Source organism: Xiphophorus hellerii, chromosome 18 (assembly GCF_003331165.1).
Source record: "Xiphophorus hellerii strain 12219 chromosome 18, Xiphophorus_hellerii-4.1, whole genome shotgun sequence".
In the NCBI taxonomy this organism is placed as follows: Eukaryota; Metazoa; Chordata; class Actinopteri; order Cyprinodontiformes; family Poeciliidae; genus Xiphophorus; species Xiphophorus hellerii.
In genome coordinates, this window is record NC_045689.1 from 11,826,028 (window position 1) to 11,849,410 (window position 23,383).

At 38.9% G+C, this 23,383-nt stretch overlaps 1 protein-coding gene across 2 annotated transcripts in view; it reads right to left on the minus strand.

Moving 5' to 3' along the window:
• LOC116737510 (large neutral amino acids transporter small subunit 4-like) overlaps nucleotides 1-23,383 on the minus strand; it is a 29,179-nt gene that overhangs the window by 3,195 nt on the left and 2,601 nt on the right. The window contains exons 2-14 of one of the 2 annotated variants that reach the window (XM_032590692.1): nucleotides 22,831-23,046; nucleotides 16,952-16,997; nucleotides 16,778-16,918; nucleotides 16,640-16,695; nucleotides 16,461-16,537; nucleotides 7,813-7,905; nucleotides 7,540-7,673; nucleotides 6,703-6,914; nucleotides 2,033-2,176; nucleotides 1,613-1,739; nucleotides 756-888; nucleotides 326-399; nucleotides 30-153 (exon numbers count right to left, since the gene is read on the minus strand). In XM_032590692.1, coding sequence (XP_032446583.1) covers nucleotides 30-153; nucleotides 326-399; nucleotides 756-888; nucleotides 1,613-1,739; nucleotides 2,033-2,176; nucleotides 6,703-6,914; nucleotides 7,540-7,673; nucleotides 7,813-7,905; nucleotides 16,461-16,537; nucleotides 16,640-16,695; nucleotides 16,778-16,918; nucleotides 16,952-16,997; nucleotides 22,831-22,990 — 1,521 coding nt within the window. In that variant the 5' untranslated portion in view covers nucleotides 22,991-23,046. Of the gene's footprint in view, nucleotides 1-29; nucleotides 154-325; nucleotides 400-755; nucleotides 889-1,612; nucleotides 1,740-2,032; nucleotides 2,177-6,702; nucleotides 6,915-7,539; nucleotides 7,674-7,812; nucleotides 7,906-16,460; nucleotides 16,538-16,639; nucleotides 16,696-16,777; nucleotides 16,998-22,830; nucleotides 23,047-23,383 lie in introns of both variants that reach the window. The other variant, XM_032590690.1, reaches the window with a different exon arrangement.

A 23,383-nucleotide genomic window follows, 5' to 3' on the forward strand; every position in this document is an offset into this window, starting at 1 on the left:
TCATGCTGGCGTCTCAATGTGTGTCTTACCCATAGAGGGTCTCCCTCCAGGGGTCCCACCATGGCCATGAAGAGAGGCTGCTGCAGCAGAGCGAACAGAGCGCTGATCAGGGACTGCATGCCTGTCAGGCTGCCAAACTGAGAGGATGGGTACCTGCAGAGGACAAACAGAATGTGAGCATATTTGGACTGAAATGATGATTTGAGTTGGTCTATCTCATAAAATTTCAGAAATATAACAACGTTTTTGAGGAATGAATGCTTTTTCTATCCCTTTATAGCCCATTTTTTGCTGCAATCATTTTTTAAACATGCCCCACACTTACACAGCAGCATACAGGCCTCCAACAGCAGAGTGGATGAAGCCTCTCACTATTGTGTGCAGGACGAAGGACAGAATCTGTAAAGAAAAGAGAAAATAGACATGCTGTCCTTTAGCAATAATTTTACAGCACAGCAGGTCTATATTTAGCACCAGCTGGCTTTCATCTTTGATAAAGGCCATTCAGAACCAAATGGATAAATAAGAAGCAATATTAATTTTGTCCAGTAGGTGTCAGTAAAATACCAAGAAATATATTTTGCTTCAGTGTTGTGCAACTAGGGTTGAGAGAACTGCCTGTATCTGCAGTGTTACCCCTGGGTGGAACAACAGAGGCACATGTTTGGAAATGTGAATCCCCAAATATCTATAACACTGCAGAGCAGTAACACACGCACACCCACCCCCACATACACACACACACAGTTTCGCACCTGAAGCGGGAGGTTTGGTATGATGCATGTGGCCCCGAAGCCAACCAGCAGCAGGTTGGTGAAGATGAAGGCTCTAGTTGCATTGATAATCTTCTGAATCTTTTTGGTTGGGCGCCGGGGCTGGCCGGGCTCACTGATTAGATGAAGAAAAAACAACAACAACCAAAAAATCAGAAAATTAAATAAAATATGTTTTAGGGCGGAAACATTTAATCGGACTAATGGTTTATTGAAATAATCCACTAATTTAGTAATCGATTAATTGTTAACTTGGCAGACCTTGCTGAAAGAACAACATATCCAGAGCAGTAATTAATCCACAACTATACAAAATATATACATTTTGAATTAAAAAACATTTCAGTTTGTTAATGTGTTCTATGCAAAACTGCTCAAATCATAGGTCTAGCTTCACCTGGTTTGTAGAAAAAAATCTGTACAGTTCCTACTAGGCACCTTTTCTAATCAACTATTAATTGGTTCAATCAAAAAATAGTCAAAATATCAGCCCAATTTTTTTTAGCTCCAGGTGCATCCTTTATTACAAGTGATCAAGCGTACACTGAAGTAATTCTATTTTAATGCATTTCAGCTAATAAAATGTTTATTGTATTATTTTAAAAAAGGAATTGAATTATTTGTTTATTTGTATTTTTATGCATTTCTAATATTGTAAAAAAATAAGCTTTAGTGGTTAGATGAAAAATTGCAAGTCTGTGGGAATTTTTTATCTGATTAATTGTCAGACTAATTGGTAGAATAATTAATTACTAATATAACTGTTAGTTGCAGCCTTGCTATGTTTTATCCTGTTTTCCAGCTGTTGTTTCTGAAACTCTAAGAGCTTGCACTCTCACCTTTTGACAGTCTTGTCGTTCTCATCCTCACAGTCTTTGAGCTTCCAGTCCATGACGTAGCCAATCACAGGAGAGGTGACCAAACACAGAAGCTGGAGCACGCCAAAGATGGAGGTGTAGACACTCACTGAGGAACACACAGCAAAAACACATTTACTTATTATTCTTTCAGGCCAGATCCGGAGCACAACAGAAAAATTATGCATGATGGACAGCAAAGACAGCTGAGGAGGACAGACAGTGGAGGAGGGGCTGAATGGAGGTGATTAACCAGGCCTCAGAGCTCTTACCCACTTGCATCCTCTCCACTGTAACAGCAGCAGGAAGCAGGCATGACAGGGATGTTCAGAGTTTAAAGATAAAAGACACACAAAGCAGCTTCTGCATTTTTATGTGCAGCTTATGGGTGGTTACACTCACCTGTGTCCAGGTCTCCGTCTGTAAGGGACTCCAGGATGGTGTTCATGGCTCCCATGTAGAAGATGAGTCTTAGCTGTGTAACGCACATGGTGATGAGGCTCAGCAAGAAGATGGGACTGAAGATGCTCCTCATGAAAGACTGGGCTGCAGAGGAAATGAGGCGAGATTTAATAAAATGCTTTAGATAAGTGATCAAAAAGATGAAACATAACAAAAAGTGTGATGTTTGACTGGTTGTGGCGAGTGCAGGTGCTCACGGCAGGTATTTATTTGGAGATATTTCAGAATTTGCCCTCAGTGTACCCAATGCAACTCTGCTCTCTATAAATTACTCAGTGATTCAGTTATGCAACCCCCCCGCCCCCAGGGCAAATCTTATAACAGCCAAACTTGATTTTATCTTATTCAGCAGCAGGATACCACTTCTGTACTCATAATCTCTCACATTGTCTTCTGATCACATCAACAGAAACACGTTGATAATGGGCATTAACTGAGCATTATGTGAGGACTGAGGTCAGAATGTGGCTCCCCTTAGAGGAACTGATAATGATTCTAACAAGTGGTTAGGCTTGTAGAGATTTGTCTAGTATCGCCCAGTGACACATTTTAATTATGACATTATGCAGGTAAACAACTTTGTTTATAATCTAATATTAGGCTATGATAATAGGTTTTTTTTTTAACATTCATATTTTCTTTATTTTGGTTCCCACTGAATGAATCAGATTGCAGCTTCTACAACATTTAAGATTTTGCTGGCATGTTTTAAAAATGCATACATAGCCTATTGTAAATTTGAACAAACTACAAGTGTACACTCATCAACACATGCTTGATGAGTGGTGATAGTATGGTACTGTGTCTAATATTTCAGCAGCAGAAGATCACAATGTACCTTGCAGACGAGTACGAGCATGCCTGACTTTTGGTTCTCTGCACTAATTTGATGATATAAGACTGGTCCAGTCACTTATTTTCAAATGCATCTGTCTTGAAAAGGTTTTCAATTCTCTTTGAGTTTTACACATTTTGTCACTTTACAATCTCAGACTTCAATACATTTTAAGATTATCGGGATAATTTTAGCATATTTGGTGGACAACTGTCAGCTGGTAGGATACAGGTGGAGTTCAAAATTTCCACAACTAAAAATCTGAAAAGTGTGGTGGTGAGTTCAGACACTTTAAATTAATGCATATTTTACTGCCATAATTTTAGTTGACATGTTTTATTTTGTATTATGCACATTTTTTGTTATTACGACTCTTATCTTGAAAGGTTAAAGTAGGAAGTCCAATCCAGCATATTGCTAGGGAACCAGAAAAAGAAGATGCATGCGATATGAAAGCATAGCTTTAGCAAGTGACTGTAAAAGGGTCATTTAAGTTAAAGAATTTATTTAATAACCTCATTTCTACCTCGAAAGGAAGGGTCAGCCAGCGAGGTATGTTTATATGTAATTATATCATTTTATGTCTTTATCGTACTCATGACACCGTCTCACTTAAGTTTATGTTGTATTTTAGTTCGACGTTGGTGTTGGCGTCAGTGGGTCAAGTGAAATTGTAACAAGAGCAACTTTAAAGATTGACATTAAAGCTGACTTCACACCAGCAGTTCAACGAACTCTTTATTGCCATTAAGAAGAAGAGGTGGAAGTGATAGCATATTACAACCACTTTTTATTCTTTTTTGGTTTACGTCTATATATTTTGCATGCAGGCCAAAATGTTTATCCTGGGTTTCATTTGACCAGAGTCAATTATTTAGCAGTAAACTGGACTTTTTATGATGTCCTTATTGTAACTCTTCCAATAAGGCCAGCTTGGTAGAGTCAAATCAATAAATCAACTTTATTTATACCATTAGGTATATTCAATTACTTGGTAAACAGTAATAGTTTTCCAAAGGTCAGGTTGTCCTGTCATCAGACTCTTCCATCTGACCTGTTACTCTATTACAGAGTTACCACCAGCATCTTGGCTGCTTTCCTTACATTCCCAGCGGCCTACTGGTTAAGATGGACAGCGCTCTACATGGATTAAACAATGCTCTGTGAGATGTTCAAAGATTTATGTCTCGTTTCCTCCTCTTTGTTTTGGCCTACTGTATAAAATCTCAGTAAAATACATTGAAGTTTCCTATTTTAATGTAACAAAATGAAAGTTCAAAGATTGTGGATAATTTTGAAGTAGAAATTGTCATCTAAATATTTCTGTTGCCTTCAGGTGCCGTGGTGACACTTCTTAACCTGAATTAGGAGCAGGAGGATCCAAAGAAAAGCAGACAGTGGGTAAAGTTGATCATTAATGAAGCTTGTGAATATAAATGGAAAATGGACACTTCTGTCCATCTGGTGAAGTACAACAACATCCAATTAGTGGTGAGCCCACAGATGGACCAGGTGGGTTTATTGCCTTGATCAACAGATACCCATGTCGGACTAATCACTGGAAATGTTTGGTCATGGCCACAAGAAATTGGGATGTTTTCCAAGCCCTTTTAGCCATGAATTATTAGAATCTGATCACAGTCCATTAACCACGGCATAAGGCAAAGAATGAGCAACCTAGGACAAATTTGTTGCAGGTTTCCATTGCAGCTGTGCTTTTAGACACACAAAAAGAGTTTGTTTGTTTCTGAATATCAATCAGCCACAGAAAAAATAGGTCCTGTCTTATTTCCAGAGAGGGAAGCCAGTGGGGTTTACATACCAAACTAGTACATGCTGGTCTCTAACAGAGAGTTTGTTATTACATCCACATAATTTATGACTGTTACAAACATATTATGAGCCATTTTTAGATAAAAGCCAGAAACTGATTAATAACTAGCTAAGTCAGAAGGTCATGCTTCTTCTCCACATTATCTCCATTAAGAGAATCAATCATTTCAAGAAACTCTTGAAGACCAATTTCTCATTGGCTTTCAAATGCAATCAGATTTTGTTCTTAGAACTTCCTTCTGGTATTACTGTCTTTTATTCCTTTCTTGTCTATCCTTTGTTCCTATATTGTTCCTTGTAAAAAGCTTTGGAGCTTAACCATAAACAAAATTGACATTGACTGTACCGTTCCGGACAGCTGCTCTCAATAGGGTATGCAGACATAAATATGAAGTGCACACATGTTTGAACCAGTTAACCCCAAACAATGCCTCTTGGAGCTCCCTGCCAGAGCGCCACACCTGCTGAGCGACTTTCCTAGAAATTAGTCGGAACTGGTTCTACGGTCTATTTGGTATCAAAAGGATCAAGAGGGAACCCACCAGCCTACCGCTGGGAGAACCTGACCCTGAGGAAGAATTTAGAGGCCCAGGAGAGGCCTGGAGCCACAGGGTTGACAGAGGTGACAGGGGTCGATGTAGTGTGGAAGTGGTGCAAAGGATTCTTCTGTAACTGCTTCATAGGCCAAATCTCTCTGTTTATTATGTAGGGCTTTTATAACTAAAAATGTGAAGACCGTACAGGTGTTTTTACACATTCTTCACATAAAAAGAATGCGTAAAATGGTTGTTAGCTTGGCTAACCCATTATTGTCCTATTATTTTTCTTTTATGCATCAGTTTAATCTACAGTTTCTATCACTAAAAGACTGAGTGCTAAGGTGTGTTCAGCATCTAGCTGCTAAACAGGCACGGGCTAAGACTCTCACAGTAAAAAAAAAAAAAATTAAATAATATTGTACAACATTATCTAATTGATTTATTAAAAAGAGAAAAGGAACAATTATTCCAACTGATATTAACTATTGTAGCTATTAGCTCCAGCTATAACAGCAGTTCAAATTAAAATTTTTATTGCTTTCATTGAGCAAAAACTTGTAAAAAGAAAAACCAAAACCACTAAAATTAGTTGTGTTTATTTTGGCTCTTTAAAGAGTGACACTATACAACATGTAAACTAGTTAATCAGTTCTCAGTTAGGGTAGCTAGCTTGCAGCCAACTGGCTAACAAGCTTGCCAACTGTGCAGTGTTACCTTATTAAGGCTAATGAGTGGCGCTATTTTAGTCTGTTCTTCTGGACCTGAAATATTACAAACAACTGAATTCATCCTTTTTTATCAAGGGAAAAATGTAACAGCTTTCTTTCAGTCAGCTGACTGACAGTGTGCAACATAAATGCCTTAGGCGAAGCTTCACTCTAGCTGGAGAAAGTTTGATGTTCTTTCAGTCGTTATGCCATGTGCATGTATATCTGTATATGGTTACATGCCTAATTATTTGGTTACCACTAGCTTGTTTGTGTTAAAGAAGTTAAAATTAGCTTAAAGTGATATTTCATTCTAAGAACCTCAAAGTCATGAATCATTTCCTTCATGGCTTATCCAGCAATCTGATACCCAAGATGCTCACATGCACATGTTTAGCTGACCCAAAATAATTGTGGATGATGCTATTCGGTACCAAATCATTTAGGCACATGTTATCAGTTTTATTTTGGGAGTCTGGCTCCCTCTCAAACGAGCATGCTGTTAATATCAGCTTGTTCAGATCAGATGGGAATAAAGTCAAAAAAGAGAAGCTGAGACAGAAATCCCCTTTCATGGCATGGCTTTGATTTTACCACACCTTCAGAAATTGGTTACCTCTTACTTTTTACTACCAACTTCAGTCCGATCTGCACCATTGCAGAATTTCAAAGTGAGATGTTCCTTCTGTGACTTACACTCTTCGCTGCCCTTGCAGTTCACCTCCAGGTCTACGGTGGACAGGCACAGTTTGTTGGCATCCTGCGCTGACAGATCTGTGGACGGCTGCTGCGGCTGCTTTATTGCATTGCCCACACTGAGTCGGCGGCCCACCGTGGTCACCTGCCGGTAAAACTGCTTCCCAGTGATCTTGTGGTCAAAGCCCAGCCAGCTGAATTTGATCTTTACCCTAAAGGGACGCATGAATGGGTAAGAGACACACAAGATTTTTTGTGAGCCCATATATCTTGCAAACATGCAACATGACAGCTGAAAAAATATAAAAGTAAGAAGAAAATCTGAGCGAGCAGAGAAAAGAGAGAAAACACCCTTAAAGAACCGTATGAAAGAGAGCAAATCCCTCCAATCTTCTGGCTTTAGGTTCTTTCCTCTTTAGGGCTCAGAGGGTTCTGCTGCTTTACAAGAGGATTTACCATATTGAAGCAAACTGGCATATCTATGCAATCTGCTATGTGTGTATTTGAAGGCTAAAGTATCAATGTCTTGTTTTGTAACGACCACAAACTACTGTGTATTTTAATGGGACTTTATAAAACAAGTCAACACAAGGAGGGGAATAACAAAAATAATTTGGATTTTTTTGTAATTAGTTCTGAGCAAATCTGACTAGAGCTGCAATGATTAATTGTGATTAATTGATTATTGAAATAATTGACGAATAATTTAGTAACTGAAAGAACAACATCCTCAGAGCAGCAATTATTCAAAAACTGTACAAAAAAAAATCATATTTTAAGAAAAAAATTGTATTTTACAGAAAGTATTTACAGAGTGAGCATGTCTTTTGGTCTTACGTAAAGTCCATGTCCTCTGGACCTGGGAAAGGCTCAAGAGGCCAGTTGATGAAGCAGTTGAGGAAGACGAGGCCAGCGCAGCCGGCCCAAACCACCAGGATAGACATGAAGGGGGCACCTAGATCATAAATCACCTGGAAGCAGCAAGACAGAAGCCAAACAAAAACATCATAATGAAAAATCAATAACCCATCTTTTGCTGTCTTTTAGGAAAGAAATGATGGCTGAACAAACTGGAGCAAATCAAGAATGGCGTGAAGTTTGAGGATTTACCTTGATGCCAGGAAACGTGACGGCAGAGGAAGCATAGGATCCAATCATCAGGGCGATGAAGGTTGACCTCAGGTCTCCAAACATGTTGGGAAGCTAAAAAAAAAAAAGCACCTATTTGTGATGGACATATTTCTCTCCTAGTCAGATTTGCAGGGTTAAAAGTAATCTGACAGGTTCTTGGTGCATCACTTCTATTATTAATTTAATGCTAAACTGGAAGTTAACAAGCATAAATAAGGTTATGTGATTCCATAAGAAAATGGTTCCAGCATCAACATAAAACGCAAAAATGCTCTGGAGGAAACTAGATAGTTGTTGATTTTTTTAATACCAAAGAGCAAACAATGCTATTTTGTGCATTTTCATTTATGTTTTTTAGTCTTTTCTGTCTCATCTCACCGGAGAATCCTCTTCCACATGTTTACTGTATCCTGAGTTGCAATCAGTCAGTCTTTTACTGACTGGAAAAGACTTCGCCCTTTCTGTCTGCTATTTTCTTTAAGTCTTAATGAAGCTGGTGATTATTTAAGGCACTTCTAAATAAATCACTCCGAATACAAATACACGTCAAACTTTTCATATTTTTACTATCAGCTACAATTTGTATAACTTTCCTTCTATTTCACAATTGAGCCCAATTTTGTTGTGTTAAATCACAAGAAATTGTCATGAAACGTATTGATGTGTGTGATTGTACTGAGACCAAATAGTGAAAAAGTTGAAGCAGAATGATTGCTACAGTGTACTGAATGTGAGCTGAAAGTTTTACTCTGCAGGAGTAAAGCTTCAAGCTGATACACAAAATTATATCTATTGGATTTCCTTATCTAAAATCAGATTTTAGCTTGTGCTTCGAACAGCTCTGGAGGCTCTACACCAATCTTTGTCAGCCAACAAAAGGTCACTGACTGAAAAAGAATGTGGTAAAATACACACATGTTGGCAGACGATGTTGAATCCCACAGATTTCTGATAAAGCTGTTCAGTAGTAAATTGAACTGGGTGAATATCATACCATCTGTGTTCTGGTGTTTGCAGCAGTGGAGTGAAGAAAAAAAGTTGGGGTTGCAATAAGTCATGCACAGCTCAAAAAGAGGACACCATGTTCTCAACCAGATGAAACAGTAAGCAGTTCTCTTCAGGAAGTCAAAAGCACACAGGAGTGAATACATGTCTGAGTGGTTAATTATCTCTGTGATGTATGTCAGCCTAAAACATTCTTTGTTGTTGTACTTTTGTGACATTTGAATTATTTAGAGTGGTTTCTAGAAGCTACAGAACTCAGCAGCAGTGAAACAGATGAGGCTGATTGTTAAAGGCAGTATTGTGGGTCACGTATAGTTTTTCTATCCTTCTCTAACTTGTCATGATTTATCCATCCAGATAAATTGCTCACCACATATGTCTAGAGTAAGCAGCTTCCTGAACCTGCTCAGCCCAGACAGATGTCATCCTTTGGACTAACTGGAGCATAAAGTGAGATCCCAAGAATTACCATAGGCACCACAATTCAAAGCAAATTAAAAACTTTCCACATTCTCTGCAGCAGTACAGAACCAAATAGGTCTAATTTGAAAACCATAAAGGGAGAGATAGGGTAAGATGGCTAACCTACGTTCTGACCCAAAGCTGCTTTTTTTTGTCAAAATGCGATCTATATACCATTTTTAAAAAATTACTTTTTAAAAAAATAGAACATTTTATCAGCTCTAGTGGTCTTTTTTTGATAGTTGTCAGACTGGAAAGCGAGTTGTGAGAAACGGGGACATGCAGCAAAGGTCATTGGACTGGGGCAGCCATGTCGAGGACTAAGGAGTCGCATATCCTTTACCCTTGCACCACCAACATGCCTGAAAATATGTACTTTTAGGAATATTTTTACTACACTGTACTATTTAATTTTACTCAAGTAAAATTTCTGGATACTCTGGCAACTGCGACTAACTTCGCTGAACGAACAACAAGTTTGTTTTAACCATAAATTCACCAAGCAATGACACCCACCAGCAGTTTTTGTTTCACAGGCTTTACATTGAACAAAACTGAGTTGTAAAAATGTTTCTTTCTTGTTTATTTTGTAATCATGTTATTTATATGAATTATTTTCATTTTGGTTTTTAAAATACCAACATTTCCACATGATTTTATATTTTGGTCCAACTGATGCAAGTTTTAAATAATAAAAGATTGATGATTTCATCAGTTACTCAGTACTTGTGTAACTTCTTGGATGGCTACTTTTTACTTTTACTTGCGTAAACATAGGTAAAGTAATGCTACTCTTAGTTACAATGTTTACAAACTCTACCCTACTATACACACAGCGAAGCACAGGCCTGTTTTTATGTCACTCCGAGATTTTCTCAGGGTTACTATGAGTTTAAGTCACAGCTAAAACCAGCATTTTCCAAAAACATGTGACAATCTGGTCTGGGCTGCTGCTCACGAAAGATGCAGTCTGGATTAATGGATTCGGTCGCGATGTGAAGTGTGAGTGAGCATGTAGCTGGGAGGAGCAGCTGCTCGGCCTGATGAGATGAAGATTAAAGTGTTTTTCTAGCTGGAGGAAAATAAACCAGATCAGGCAGGCAGTCAGTGGTCTGTAACTGTTATACATGAAGGAACAAAGAAACAGCTGTGGGTTCAGACCACAACGCACACAGCTGTAACTTTAACAGGAACAGTCCCAGAACAGAAGCGAGTACTGAGATGAGATATGACTGATTCTGAACACGCCTCATCAGCTGACTAACATTACGGTCATTTCCTAAAACGAAAGTAAGAATTTTTTTTTTTTTAAATGTGCTTACATTTAGACTCCAGGCTGTTATTCAATTGTACAATGTTTCAATAAATTTAATGACTCGATCTGCTCCTTTTCCAGGTTGAAAAAGTTACGTGACAATTCTGTGAATTTTAAACGGATTAGGTGAATGAGGTTGAATTTATTGCAGATTATTTTTCATCCACAAAGGGTCAAAATTGTATACACAAACTCCAATATGAGATTATACCCCCACTAAAGTCTCTTGAGGCATCAACAAGCTTCTGGCGTCATTCTAGCTCAATATTTGATCACTTTTCCTGGCAATAAATAAGTACTTAACAGGGCTGAGCAGGAGCTTTAACGTTATCCTCTTTTATCCAATCCAAAATCTGTTTTGATGTGTGTTTGTTCATTTTTCTGTTGAAACGCAAAGTTTTATCCAAGTTTAAACCATCTCAAACGGTCACTTTCAAATGGATGGAAATTAATTAGAAAGTACAAAAAAAACAACCAAGTAACCTTCAAGGCCCAAGCCCGTTAAACACCAAAGTCAGAATATGTGAAACAATATGATAGAAATTCAGCTTTAAGAACTAAGATGGATCCAAAATTAAGCTTAGTAAAAATTTTCAGCAAAGTGTATTTGGTAGTAAACTCTGATAAAATAAGACAAGGAGATCGTTGGTCTCTTTGACAAAAAAATTAAAAGCCCCAAATTAATGTAATATGTCACATAAGTGGATATAAATTGATCAGAACTGTAGATTACAACAGGGAAAGTGTAGATTCACTTGGGAAAAAGCTGAAGGATTTAATAACTCCCAAATTTAGAAAAACCATAAAAATAAGAAAAATAGTGACTATTAAAATTTATGAAGAGTCTTGAAATGTCTTCAATACTTATATTTAATTTCCCTTTGGGATTAATAAAGTATTTTAATTTTGAATTGAATTGAATACACTGCATGTTATTGTTGACAGTAGGCATCACCCAAGCTTTAGCTTTTATTTTATTTTATATCCATGTTACTGAATATTACAGCTTTGATAGAACAAGAATGCAACACTAGCAGGGTACAGTAAAGTTTAATGTTTCAGTTTATAGCTGTTTTAGGATGTTATCACAGTCGAAGACATGAGGCAACTCTTTGCACTGAAGGTTAAAATTACTAGATGATCTAGAATCAGGGCAATCTTTGTTTTGAGTATAACATATAGTCTGAGTTAAGATCATTAATTTTGAATCGCCATCATCTGTCCCCAAGGCTATCTTAGTCTCAAGGTGTTTTTCATGTTGTGAATTCCTACTAGATTTCCCAGAAGAGAACAGGGGCGTGTGTTGGTGACTTTTAATCATCAAAGGAATGTGTTTTCTATGTTTCTCAGCCTTCAAAGTACGTCACGTGACTCCTGATCAGTCTTTTAAAGTGTTTGTTTTGGAGATTTTGTCCCTTCTTTTACCTCAGCTGCTCTTTTCTGATTTGTCACTTCGAGACTAAAAAATATTAACACCTCTATTAGTTTTATAACCTATGCTACAACACAAATAATAGGTTTGTGATGTTCTTCTGCACAGATACATCAGGGATGGTCTTTGCTATTGCTTCTTGACAGAGTAGTTTCTTTGTTAGCTTTCCAATAAGTAGATCCAATGCAGGGAAGCTACTATTTTGCTTAACCAAGCTTCTTAAATTCATCTTAAATGTGTTGGTTTTTTCAATGCTTTGCCAAAATTGCAGTGCTTCTCAGTCTCCACTTTGTGTTTCGGCTTTTATAAAGGCTTATCAACATCCTATAGATTTTATTATTCATCTGCCTTACAGGCAAACGACCTCTGACCAACGTATTTGCTTTTTCCTTGTCAACTGACGAATCATTAAGGCTCTTCTCTGTACATACTGCACATACAGGAGTTTTAAAACTTTAGCACCAGCTCTGTGTTTTGTCAGCCATCATTGTTCAGTTGAGTTGCTGCAGGCAAAGGGAGCAGCTTAAATATCTGTGTTTGCAGCAATGTCGTGCAAAATTGTATGCTAACAATATAAACAGAACGAAATATTTTCGTTCTGTTTATATTGGCTTTTTAAACAACTCTACACTTTAATCAAACTGTGGTTTGTTTGTCAAAAAAGTCCGGTTTGTTTGGGAAGGAGTGAATGTGCCATCGAACTCTGATGTGGACCAAAAAAGCGAAATCTGGTCTACCTAAAAACTTAGGTCTCAGTTGAAGCGAACTCTAGCACAGTTTGAATGCATATATGAATGCTAACCAGACTGGAGAACGCTCCAAAAGCATGAAGGGTACTATATAGCGCAGGGCATTCTGGGTAAATACAACCAAAACACACATGAGTGTCTAGTGCTAGCGTGAAAAATGGCTTATGGTTTTTGTCAAAGAAAAAAAAAGAAATCCTACTGCAAATCTGATGCCACTCCGGTTTTGATAACATTTCGTCTTCTTTAGAGGTTGTTTGTGTTGTTTCCTTCAGTGGTTCTCAGTCCAGCTCCAACTCAGGTGAGGAGGTTAACAGGCTTTTAAAAGGGTTTGGTAGTTTGATTCAACAGTGTAGTGTGAAAACGAACTGCACCAGCTGAAAATGTAGCAAATGTTGCCATTTTGGTCTCCAGTCAAACTGACTCTACCTAACTAACAGGTCTTAAATCACCCTGAAAGCAGCTGCCAGTAATGTTTACCTGCTTCAGTCCTGGTGAGCTTGCATTTAAATGTGTGTGCACCACCCATCGTTATTATTGAGGGTATTTCAACAATTCTGTACAGAAGTGACAGAAGTGACACTTTCCTAGTCTAACCCTTGTCTCAAACTGGGAACATGTTCTGCAAACAAGGTTTCCTGTGCGTATTGGAAGTGGTGTTGGATAAGACTGTGTGCTGAGTGTTGAAAACTAAAGTGGACAAAACAGATTGCATTGTGACTATTTCCTTGCATAGACCAAGGAAAAGAAGGGGAAACATGCTGAGCCACTTAAACTTACGGAGTAAAAAGAGGAAACTGGAAACGGCTGTGTGAAAGAAAAAAATCAGTAACGAAAGGAGGAAGAAGGGTTTTTTGTTGTTGCTGCATCGAGTGGAAACTTCAGCTGCCAGAACCAGCTCTGACCGGTCCTGTCCTGACGCATTAAGCGGGACTCCTTCCATCATAAAGAGCAGCCAAGTGGACTGGAAGATTAGCAAACACCAGCTGACGAACAGCAGACAGCATGCCTCCATTGACCTGACGTCAGCTTCTTGTCCATCTTAAAACACATTCCTCTCACTGCAAGGATTCCTCATGAGATTACATCCGTCATAACTCTTTGGTTCCTCTATCCAACCCTTACATCCTTAATATAACGACTAACGTCTTTCAGTTCCTTCTACTTTGAAGCTCATTCATAAATACTTTGAATGTCTTAGAACCATATCAGCTTCTGCTTCATCAAGAAGGGTGTGAGGAAGATGATCACTCGTGTGACCATTTCACACGGTCCATACATATGAAATATGGTTGGTGCTGGGTAACAGACAGAGCCTCACGTGTTGCTGTGGGTGTGGACGCACTGCACAGATTCAGATGTACTGAATGTGTACCATTACCAGCATAGACTTCTATTTAAGAGTTTTTTAAATGGAAAAAAAGAAGGGCTTCATGCTGTGTTTTCCACAAATAGAATAGGACGTCATTCCATCCAAATACAATCCATGTGTCCTTAGAGGCTAAATGTGGCCAAAGAGAGGGGAGGATAAGGAAGTGAGGAGATGATTGGGAAAATAACAGACAGGCTAGAAAATAATCCAAGAAAGAAGGACTACATTTCTGCAAAGTTTGACTAACTAGTGATGATGCTGGATTCGGAGATCCATTCACATAAATGACAGAAAAGGTTGTTAAAGCTCTCACTGTTGGCTATGTTTAATAGAAACAAATAAAAACAGCAACTAATTAAAAACTTTTGCAGGACCAATGAGAAGCTGTAAACCACAGCCTGTGCAGATACACCTGCACACACAGCAGCATGCACAAACTGTTGCATGTCCATGACATGCTTTTAACAGCTGCATGTGGGTCCCGCCTCGACAAGACGGAGGAGGCTAAAAGCAGGAGAGGAGGAAAACAAATCTAAAATTGGGAGGGGGGGAGAGGCAGAACAAGACAGATTGAGAAATAGGGGTGTGTGTGTGTTAATTCATGTCCCAGCATAACAGCAGAATTGGGTGGAGAAATTCTCTTGTTGCAGCTTCCTGTTTGGATCTTCCTCGCCAGTATGTTTCTGAGTGCGTGTGTGTGTGTTTGTCATTCTGTTGTGACAAACAGAATGTCCATTCTGCCACAGTTCAAGGAAAGCACTATCATGCAGGAGCAATGTACCACAAACCCAAACACAGATTTTAGGTTAAGTGTAACTCTCATATTGTTGTGTGCTATTAAGGTCAATGTGCATCTGGCAAAAATACAATAATCCATGTTCCTTTTGCGAATGAAATAGTAATGAAGAGTTTTCTGGCTTCAAACCGCAGCAGTGAAAAATAGATCACTGAAGCTGCCTCCATCCTTACATGGTATTTCCTATGATGCAGCACAATCTGAGTGATGATATCATCCCAGCCACCATATCTGCTGATTGGTAACCTGCTCTACTATGCACACATCTGCTCTTCCCTTTCTAAACAATTCTGCACCACAATCCCTCATCTATCGTCTCATCTCATCCTCCTGTCTAAAGTATCTGTCTTTCCATCTCCCCTATTCCTTGAAAGTGGACTAATGCATTCTCCTGTTCCACTTCCTCTCCTGTTCAGCTTCTTCTTTTAATTTCTGCTCCTTATTCCTAATAATGTCTTCTCACCTTCAATCCAATTAGTAGTCTACATTTATTTATTATTATCTATAATGAACCTAGATTTCCTTTAAAGCTATATATAAACAAAATTTCACTCAGATGCCCTAGGAAATCGGCTCAACCGGTCGGAAACTAAAAAATACCAATAATTTGCAATCACTAAATACAGCATATTCAAGCATTAACAGATTGCCATGACAACACTCTTCAGTGTGGAAGTTGTTAATAAGAGAGAAGAAAGACTTTACAAGAAAATTACACTTTCTTAAGTATTTTAAGACATGTCTGCAATTTACTCAATCTGCAAGAGTAAAAAATTTTAATAAGATAACTCTAACTTTGATCTTTTTTTTATCTTGATTTACACCGAGAACGCTCTATCACAACAGCATGACATCACCAGAGCTCCCAATATATTTGATTAATTTACATCAAAGGAATTGTAGAAAAAAAACAATGTCTCTTTATGTCTTTTTTAAATTTAAGTCCTTAAATGGAAATCAGAAACAGACACAGGATTAGCAAGTTAAAGCTTCAGAAAAAGTTTAAAGAAATTTCTAGTCAGCTGTACCCCCAATCAGACAATATTTAGAAAGTAAATCTTATATTCTGTACTGTTTCCACGGACTGGTTTTATTGAGCAAACATTAATGGTTCTACAACTTTGAGATCTTTTACCTTTGAATTTACAAATTGCATGAATGTTTAAAGAAAGGAACTGTGGAAGAACCCTTTGAGTTTTACAACAAACATCCTTATGATTGGTTCATGAAATGTTCACTGCCATGTCCTAAAACAAGATGGATGGCTGTTAACCCCAAATTTTAGCCGTTTTACTCTGGAGAGTCACAATATTTCCCCTTGAGAACAGAATCTGGAGTTCTGCTGTGAATGTATAGATTGTTACACACTCTAACAAAATAATTGTTTTTAGGACAGAGGAAAAACAAATAAGTAAAACCTTTTTGCCTCTCTAATTAGTTCTCCTCTGCATTTGCACTTGTAAGTGTAGCTAAAACAGGAAAATATAACTCGTTCTTACCGTCAGAGAGGTAAAGGTCATACACATGCCTCCAAAGCCGTTCATCGCCAGAGCAAAGAAGATCAGGATGGAAAGACCTGACAGTAAAACAGGACAGATAAGCCAAGTCTGGCTTGACTGAATAAAATGTAGATGTTCGGGATCATGGAGGACCAAACAGAACACAACAAGACACGTACCGTTAGGATCGCTGGCACCATAAGCAATTAGGAGGCAGGACAAGGAGAAGCAGGCACTGGGAACACAAACTTTTAGTTATGCATAAGAAGAAGAAGAAGACATTTTTAATGAAGAGGGAGCTTCTTCTCCATCCTCACCTTCCTAGAAGTCTTAGCTTACGCGGGCCATACTTGTCCATGACAATGCCCAGAGGCAGAGTAATGGCTGACAGCAGGAAGGAGCCCACAGTGAAGGCCAGATTCAGCATCTCATCCTGGTCTTTGCAGATAGGCCAGTTATTCATCAGCAGGAACTCCTCTGCCTCACTGTTAGTCTCAGACTGGGATGAGTTAGAGATGTTGAAGTTGGAGCTGTTTTCTACAAGAAAGGAACAAGAGAAAAACTTTTTTCTTTACATGCGAATATACATATTTTTTATTCTTACATTTACATCTCAACTTCTTCTAAAACAACCCAAGCACACACACACACGCACACACACTCCCAGCAGTTTGCTGAAAATCAGTTACTGTTTTTTGGTGTCTGGAAAATGAGCCTTTCCAAAATCCTAAATCACAATTGACCACTGCACCATTACTTAGCAACCCCAAGTAGCCCAGCATAGCCTCACCTAGCAACTCAAGAAAAGTCCAGCTAACTACCTAGCAGCCCCAGGAAACACCAGCTTGTCACCTAGCAACCCAAGCAGAGCTCCAATACCTTTGATCAGGTAGTTTTACCGCTACACGCGCTATACAATGGCTGCTGAAAAACTGTATACTGTTGACTTACTATCCAGAAACCACTTCCGGGATCCTTGTTGGTTGTGCAGGAAGATCTATTAATGATTTTTCAAAGATGTAAGGTTGTATAATTGCTCATCTGTTTGCAGCCATTTTCACGTGTGAGTGTAAATGTTGAGTTTGGGGACGTGGCCAGCAGTAGCTTATTTAGAGTTTAAGTGACAAGATGGCCTAGAACAGCTCATTTTGAAAAAAGTTCAAAATAGGCAGAACTGAGCAGACTTAGGTCTCCTCTAAGAATAGCTGTGTGCAAAGAATGCAATGAACTTGTTTTGTGTAGCCCAAAGACCTATTCTAACCTGTTCAAGGAAGCATAATAGGTCACCTTTAAAATACTTGTTGCATTACTGTTCATTTTAACCCTGAAATACCAAACTGTAGTATTACCTGGTGCTGATATACTCTCAGGACATGTTGGTAATATCTTAGCTTTCAGACATTTCATTGGTGTACATTTAAAGTATTGCTTACTGGGGACCAAACTTCTGTTACCTCACTGCCAATGTCCCTTACAGCCGACTAGCTGATTGAAAAACCAATGAATTAAAGGTTGAGTAAACAATCCAGAGGGGGGAAAAACTCAATCCTGGGTAAACAGCCCCCAGAAATAGTCATCATCTGAACTTTGGCGTGGTGGAGGGAACTTTCTGTCTCACTCCCTCAGCTGAATCACTGGTAAACACAGTCCACCGAGTTCATTTGGAGTCTATTTCTGTCCTGATGCTCTATCGGTGTGTCAAAATCTGTTGGTATAAACAGATAGATGGTGTGCTGGGAACACAGCCGACAGGGGAACAGCTCATCCCCCACCTTGACTTGCTTGCTATAAAAATGTCAGAGAGCCTCATGGAGAATCTGCATATCACAGCCCCTCCAAATGCAGGGAAACAATTTTCTAGAGACAATTTTATTTCAGTTAAGAGCTTAGCTGTCAAGAACAACTAAACTCTTAACTTTATCTAATGAAGAACAGATCTGAAACTGAGTTTTCTCTCTGTGCTCGGGCTAAGAACGTAACGTTGGTTTCTCTCTTCGCTGAGTCAGCTCACAGTGAAACAGGACAGGGAAGGAGATGTTGACGCCAGCAGCCTTCTGGAAAAGGGAGTTGTGGGTGGGTTCAGAGCAACAGGAAGCTCCGATGTCAGGTGAAATACTACCTGAAGTAGAAAACTTGTTTGTGTTTATAAAAGTTTAAGTAGGCGAAAGGCTAAGTGGACCTAATGAATATCTGATTGCTGAAGTGTTTGAATGCGGATGCATAAATTCACAGAGGGATGTGAGAATGGTGGATTTTGGCAGGCTGATTTTTAGTTCCCACAGCCAAAGCAGAACCGAGATGATCAGTCATCAGAACCCAGCAAAATGACTGATATAAATGTGAGGATGTAGCATCCATCAATACTCAGTCAAATTTGGCCACTTGTCTTGTGGTCAGATAGGATTGACAGCACCTGTAAATATATTATGTAAAATTTTGCAACAAATTCTCAATTGGATTTAGGTCTGAAACAGATGCGAAGGGGTATGAATACTTTTGCTTTTTAAATCAGAGTCGCAGACTGCCTTCATAAGGTAGAACAGATTTTGCTGAGTCAAATGATAAAACATTTCATACTTTAAATAGCGTCTTAGCATTAACAAAGTTTAATTAAGTGTTTCCACTTGGTATTTCCAAAACTTAGGTGAGGGGAGTTTAAAATGGAAACTTTTCAGCATGAGTTGGATGACTTGTTCTCCCAGTAAATCTGGTATCTGAAGTGTTTTTTGAGCATTAAGTGCTGACTGTGTGGCTAAAGGCAGCCAGCAGCATCTGTCCCTCGGCGGCTCCGCCTGCTGACTAATCAAATGATCGCAGCAAACCTGAGTCAATAGGGGAAGAACCTTGCACACACACACACACACACACGCGCGCCAACACATGTGCGCACACCCACAAAGACCAGGCAGAATTGATCCTCCTCAGTGAAAGGTCTCTCTGTGTTTACTGCACACCTGCTAAACTTTAGCGAACTCTCGTGTCAACACCATGAAGAAAAACCAGTGAGTCTGTCTTTTCAAATGACCTTTTCTTTCACAGCTTGGTCATGTGCAAACAAGATCTCCTCCAACACATTTGGATTAATCATTAGAAAATTGTGCCAGTAAAAAGCCCTGAGATACCGCTCACAGTAAAAGTTAAAACAATGCCGTGGCAGAGACGCAGTCAGAGGGGAGATGTCCAAGAGATAAACTTAACAATGGTTGTTTTAATAAACAACAGAGGGAGGAGAACCTCCCAGAAACAGGCTTCTGTTCTGACAAACAGTGCTGTACACAAGGATATAGTCATTCTTATGCACATTTAAAAGGACCTATTAGATAGTTATCTGAAAACCTACATAGAAACAGACATTTTTACCATTCAAATGTCCCGTGTTTGTCCTTTGTTAAAGACTTTCTTCTTTTAGTCAGAAACAAGCTTTTCGTATGACTGATGATGAATATTTGAGCAATGAGGGACACTGAGATGACACAGAGCTTGCTTCATGAGTCAAGTTAGAAACATAAAGTGTTATGCATTTCATGTCTGTCTAACCTTTGACACAGATAAGCGAGACACCAGCAGAACAACCACAAAACGAGGCCGCAAGGCCACATAATAGAAATACACACTGAGAGGTACAAGAAAACAAACCATAAATAAATACAATCCACGATGTGTACAGGTTGTTTCCTGCTCATTCTGTGACTGAATCTTACATCCTTTTAATCGTTTCACTCCAAGACAAATCTGAGAACTCTCTTGCAGTCGTATGACTTGAAAATTTAGGTCAGTGGTAAATGTCTTGGGGCTTTAGTTGGCAGCTGACTACATCAACAGAAATCCCAGACTAGACTTCCGCTTGTGTCAGTCAGACTTCCCCAAAAAAAAGCGATTATAAGGCTTAAATGTTACAGAGTGATGGTTTTGAGGCTAGGTTTTAGATAGTCTGACAAAATAATGTTCTAGGGAAGTATTTGGCAAACCAAAAAGCTGCAGATCTGCATAATTATGTATGCTTATACATTCACGGAGGTTGTTATGAGTTAGTAAGAAGCCAGTAGCACCACCCACAAACATAATATGCTATGACATTTCTTGTTATGATCTTCAGACACGGGAGTGATGTGAACTTTTGTGGGTTGAGTCACTGTAATCTGTCAATCATAGGATTATTCAGGTGCTACTTTTCTACCTTCCACAGCAACGAGATGTACTGCAGTGCAAATTTTAGCTTGTACACCAACAATAACGAGTTTCTCATTGGTTTTTACAGGTCTTAATATAAACTTTGACATAAGTGTTACTTGCTCACCACAGTTTAACATTGTAAATTTTAACTTTTATTTAATAGGTTTCATTTACATCTAATTTAAGGAACCAGAGGAGTCAAGTTGTATTAAAGAAGTTAAAGAAGGAGCGTGCTGTGGTGGCGCATGGGGTTAGCACGCCCCACGTTTGGAGGCCTTAGTTAGCACGCCCCACGTTTGGAGGCCTTAGTCCTCGACGCGGACGTCGCGGGTTCAACTCCCGGTCCTGACGACCTTTGCCGCATGTCTTCCCCCCTCTCCTCACCCTCCTTCCTGTCTGCCTACTGTGGAAAAAATACGAGCCACTAGCGCCGCAAAAACTCTTCGGAGAAAAAAAAAAGGAGTTAAAGAAGTATTTCAAGGTCTGTTCTTTGAGCTACAGGGAGCCAGTACGGACTTTAAAACTGCGGTGATGTGCTCTACTTTCCTAGTTTTAGTGAGAACGCAAGCAACAGTGTTTTGGATCACCGGCAGGTTTTTGACTGATTATTTTAGGCAGACTTGTAGGTTTACAATAATTCTTTACTAATCCAACTGAAGGGAACATTTTTGCTGGAAAATATTAATTAGTGGATACCCAGTAGGCATTGTAATACTCTTGGCTTCAAATGGTTTTCTTTCTTAATCAAATCTTAATGTTTTTTCCAGTGCGCCATCACAAGGCACTATAGCAGACAGCAAATTGAAGTGGAGAATAGCAAAAAGCAATTTAGCTGAAAGTCAGAGAGTCATCTGAGAGTAAAGGATAGAAAGGACTAAACGGTTTCTTTTCCAGTAAAGCTCTGCTTATTTTACAGTTACATTAGTAGAACAAAGGTCTGCTTGTTACACAGGTCATAGAACGATGACGGTGATGCACATTTGCATTTAGAGCAGGTAACTGAGATGAAATCACAAGAAGTCATGCCAGTATTTTTTATCTCTACATGACAACACATGAACTTCCAGCCTTGTATACAACTCATTATATGTTAGATTAATAGAATATGGTCCTCGACAAAGGTCGGTGTAATGAAGTTGGTGTAAAACTACAGCATTACTTCCAAAAAATAGGCCTTTGTTCACAGAATGTAAAAGTACTTATCTGAATGTTCTCCTTTAGTGCAAAACGAGAGCTATTTTGTCCCAGCAAATAGTTTGAATCACATTTCAAACATTTAGGACTCTGCTCTCATCAAATATTATGCTAGTAATTGAAAAAATAACAACTCTGACAAAAGATCAGATAATGCACGCAGACAGGTGAGAAAAAATAAATTATTTCACACAAATAGCAGATTGCATTTCTATCTTTCTCCCTTTGCAAAACTGTGAAAAATGCACAAAAATACAATAGGAGGGTGAAAGAAATCTGCTAAGCCAGAGATCATGTCGTTGATGGAGATAGACCAGCTTTTATTTTATATCCTGTTGCACTTGCACAAAAACACCAAGACAAAACCCCTTTAAAGCCTAATAAAGGCCCCCTGAGTGCAGCAGCTCACCACATATCCTTTGATCATGGTGAGCAAGGGACAGAAAGAAATGATAATGAAATTATTTTTGTTTTGTTTGACCATTCAGAGCTCCATATTAAGCTTATTTAGAGGCAGTTCATTGCAATTCAACATGTTAAATAAATAAGAGTGCTCATACGTTTGCTGATAAATCTGATTTCATCACACCTCAGGATACTTGCTGGTAAAATTACATAAAAATCGGTGTGGTTTGCCCCAAAACCTGCAGAAATTCATCAAGCTAGCACAACACAGAGGGTGTTGCAACAGGCCTGTTTGGATGGTTTTCTCATTGTTGCTTTGTACATACCCTGAAGCTCCATAAAAATAACTTGCAAACTCTAAGTTAAATCCAGACAGTGTTTTTTGGGAAGATAGAAGATGAAAACAGGCTGGCAGCAATTAAAATACAAAAAAAGCCCTGCCTGTAGATTTCTAATGCATCACAAACAGCCAAAATCGATGTCATTTATTAGTCTGATTACTTCAGAATACTGCATTAGACATAACAAAGAAAGACAGACATCTGCACCGATCTAACCCAAAGGTCATAAATGATAACTCAGGTAAAGACAGACACACCTGGAGCTTTGCACAGGTAGGAATAGAAGCCCTCATACTTCAGCATGATGAGCAGGGACGACCAGCCGAGCAGCACAGCAGAGAAGAGCAGGTTTTCAATGACCGCCGTGACGGCCATCCACCAGCGGCGTCTGAAAGCTGTAGCGAGGGTTGGAGCCATTTCTGCTAGCCTGGAGGCACACTGACCGGACCTGATCTAAGGGAGGCTGCAGGTGCCTTAAAGACAAGAAAAGGAATAGACAGAGAAGAAGATGAGTCAGAATCACATTAAAATATGTCAAAATGTCGACAAGAGAAGCTCTGATCTCCCTTTTCTTATTAAAACCAGGTGAATTCATGTTTTTTTAGGTTGTCAGTTTGTGCTACAGTAATTCCCATTCTTAATGTTTTTCTCCCCTGCCCTTAAAAGACAACTATGGAGTGGAAAGATATAATTTGGCTTCATTTGTAACAAACCTAAGTGACCAGCTGAGTAACTGGAATCAAGAGACTTAATTTATTTATTATTTGGAATTTGAAGCAAGTTTCTTGAAGCAATAGCATTAATTTCAAA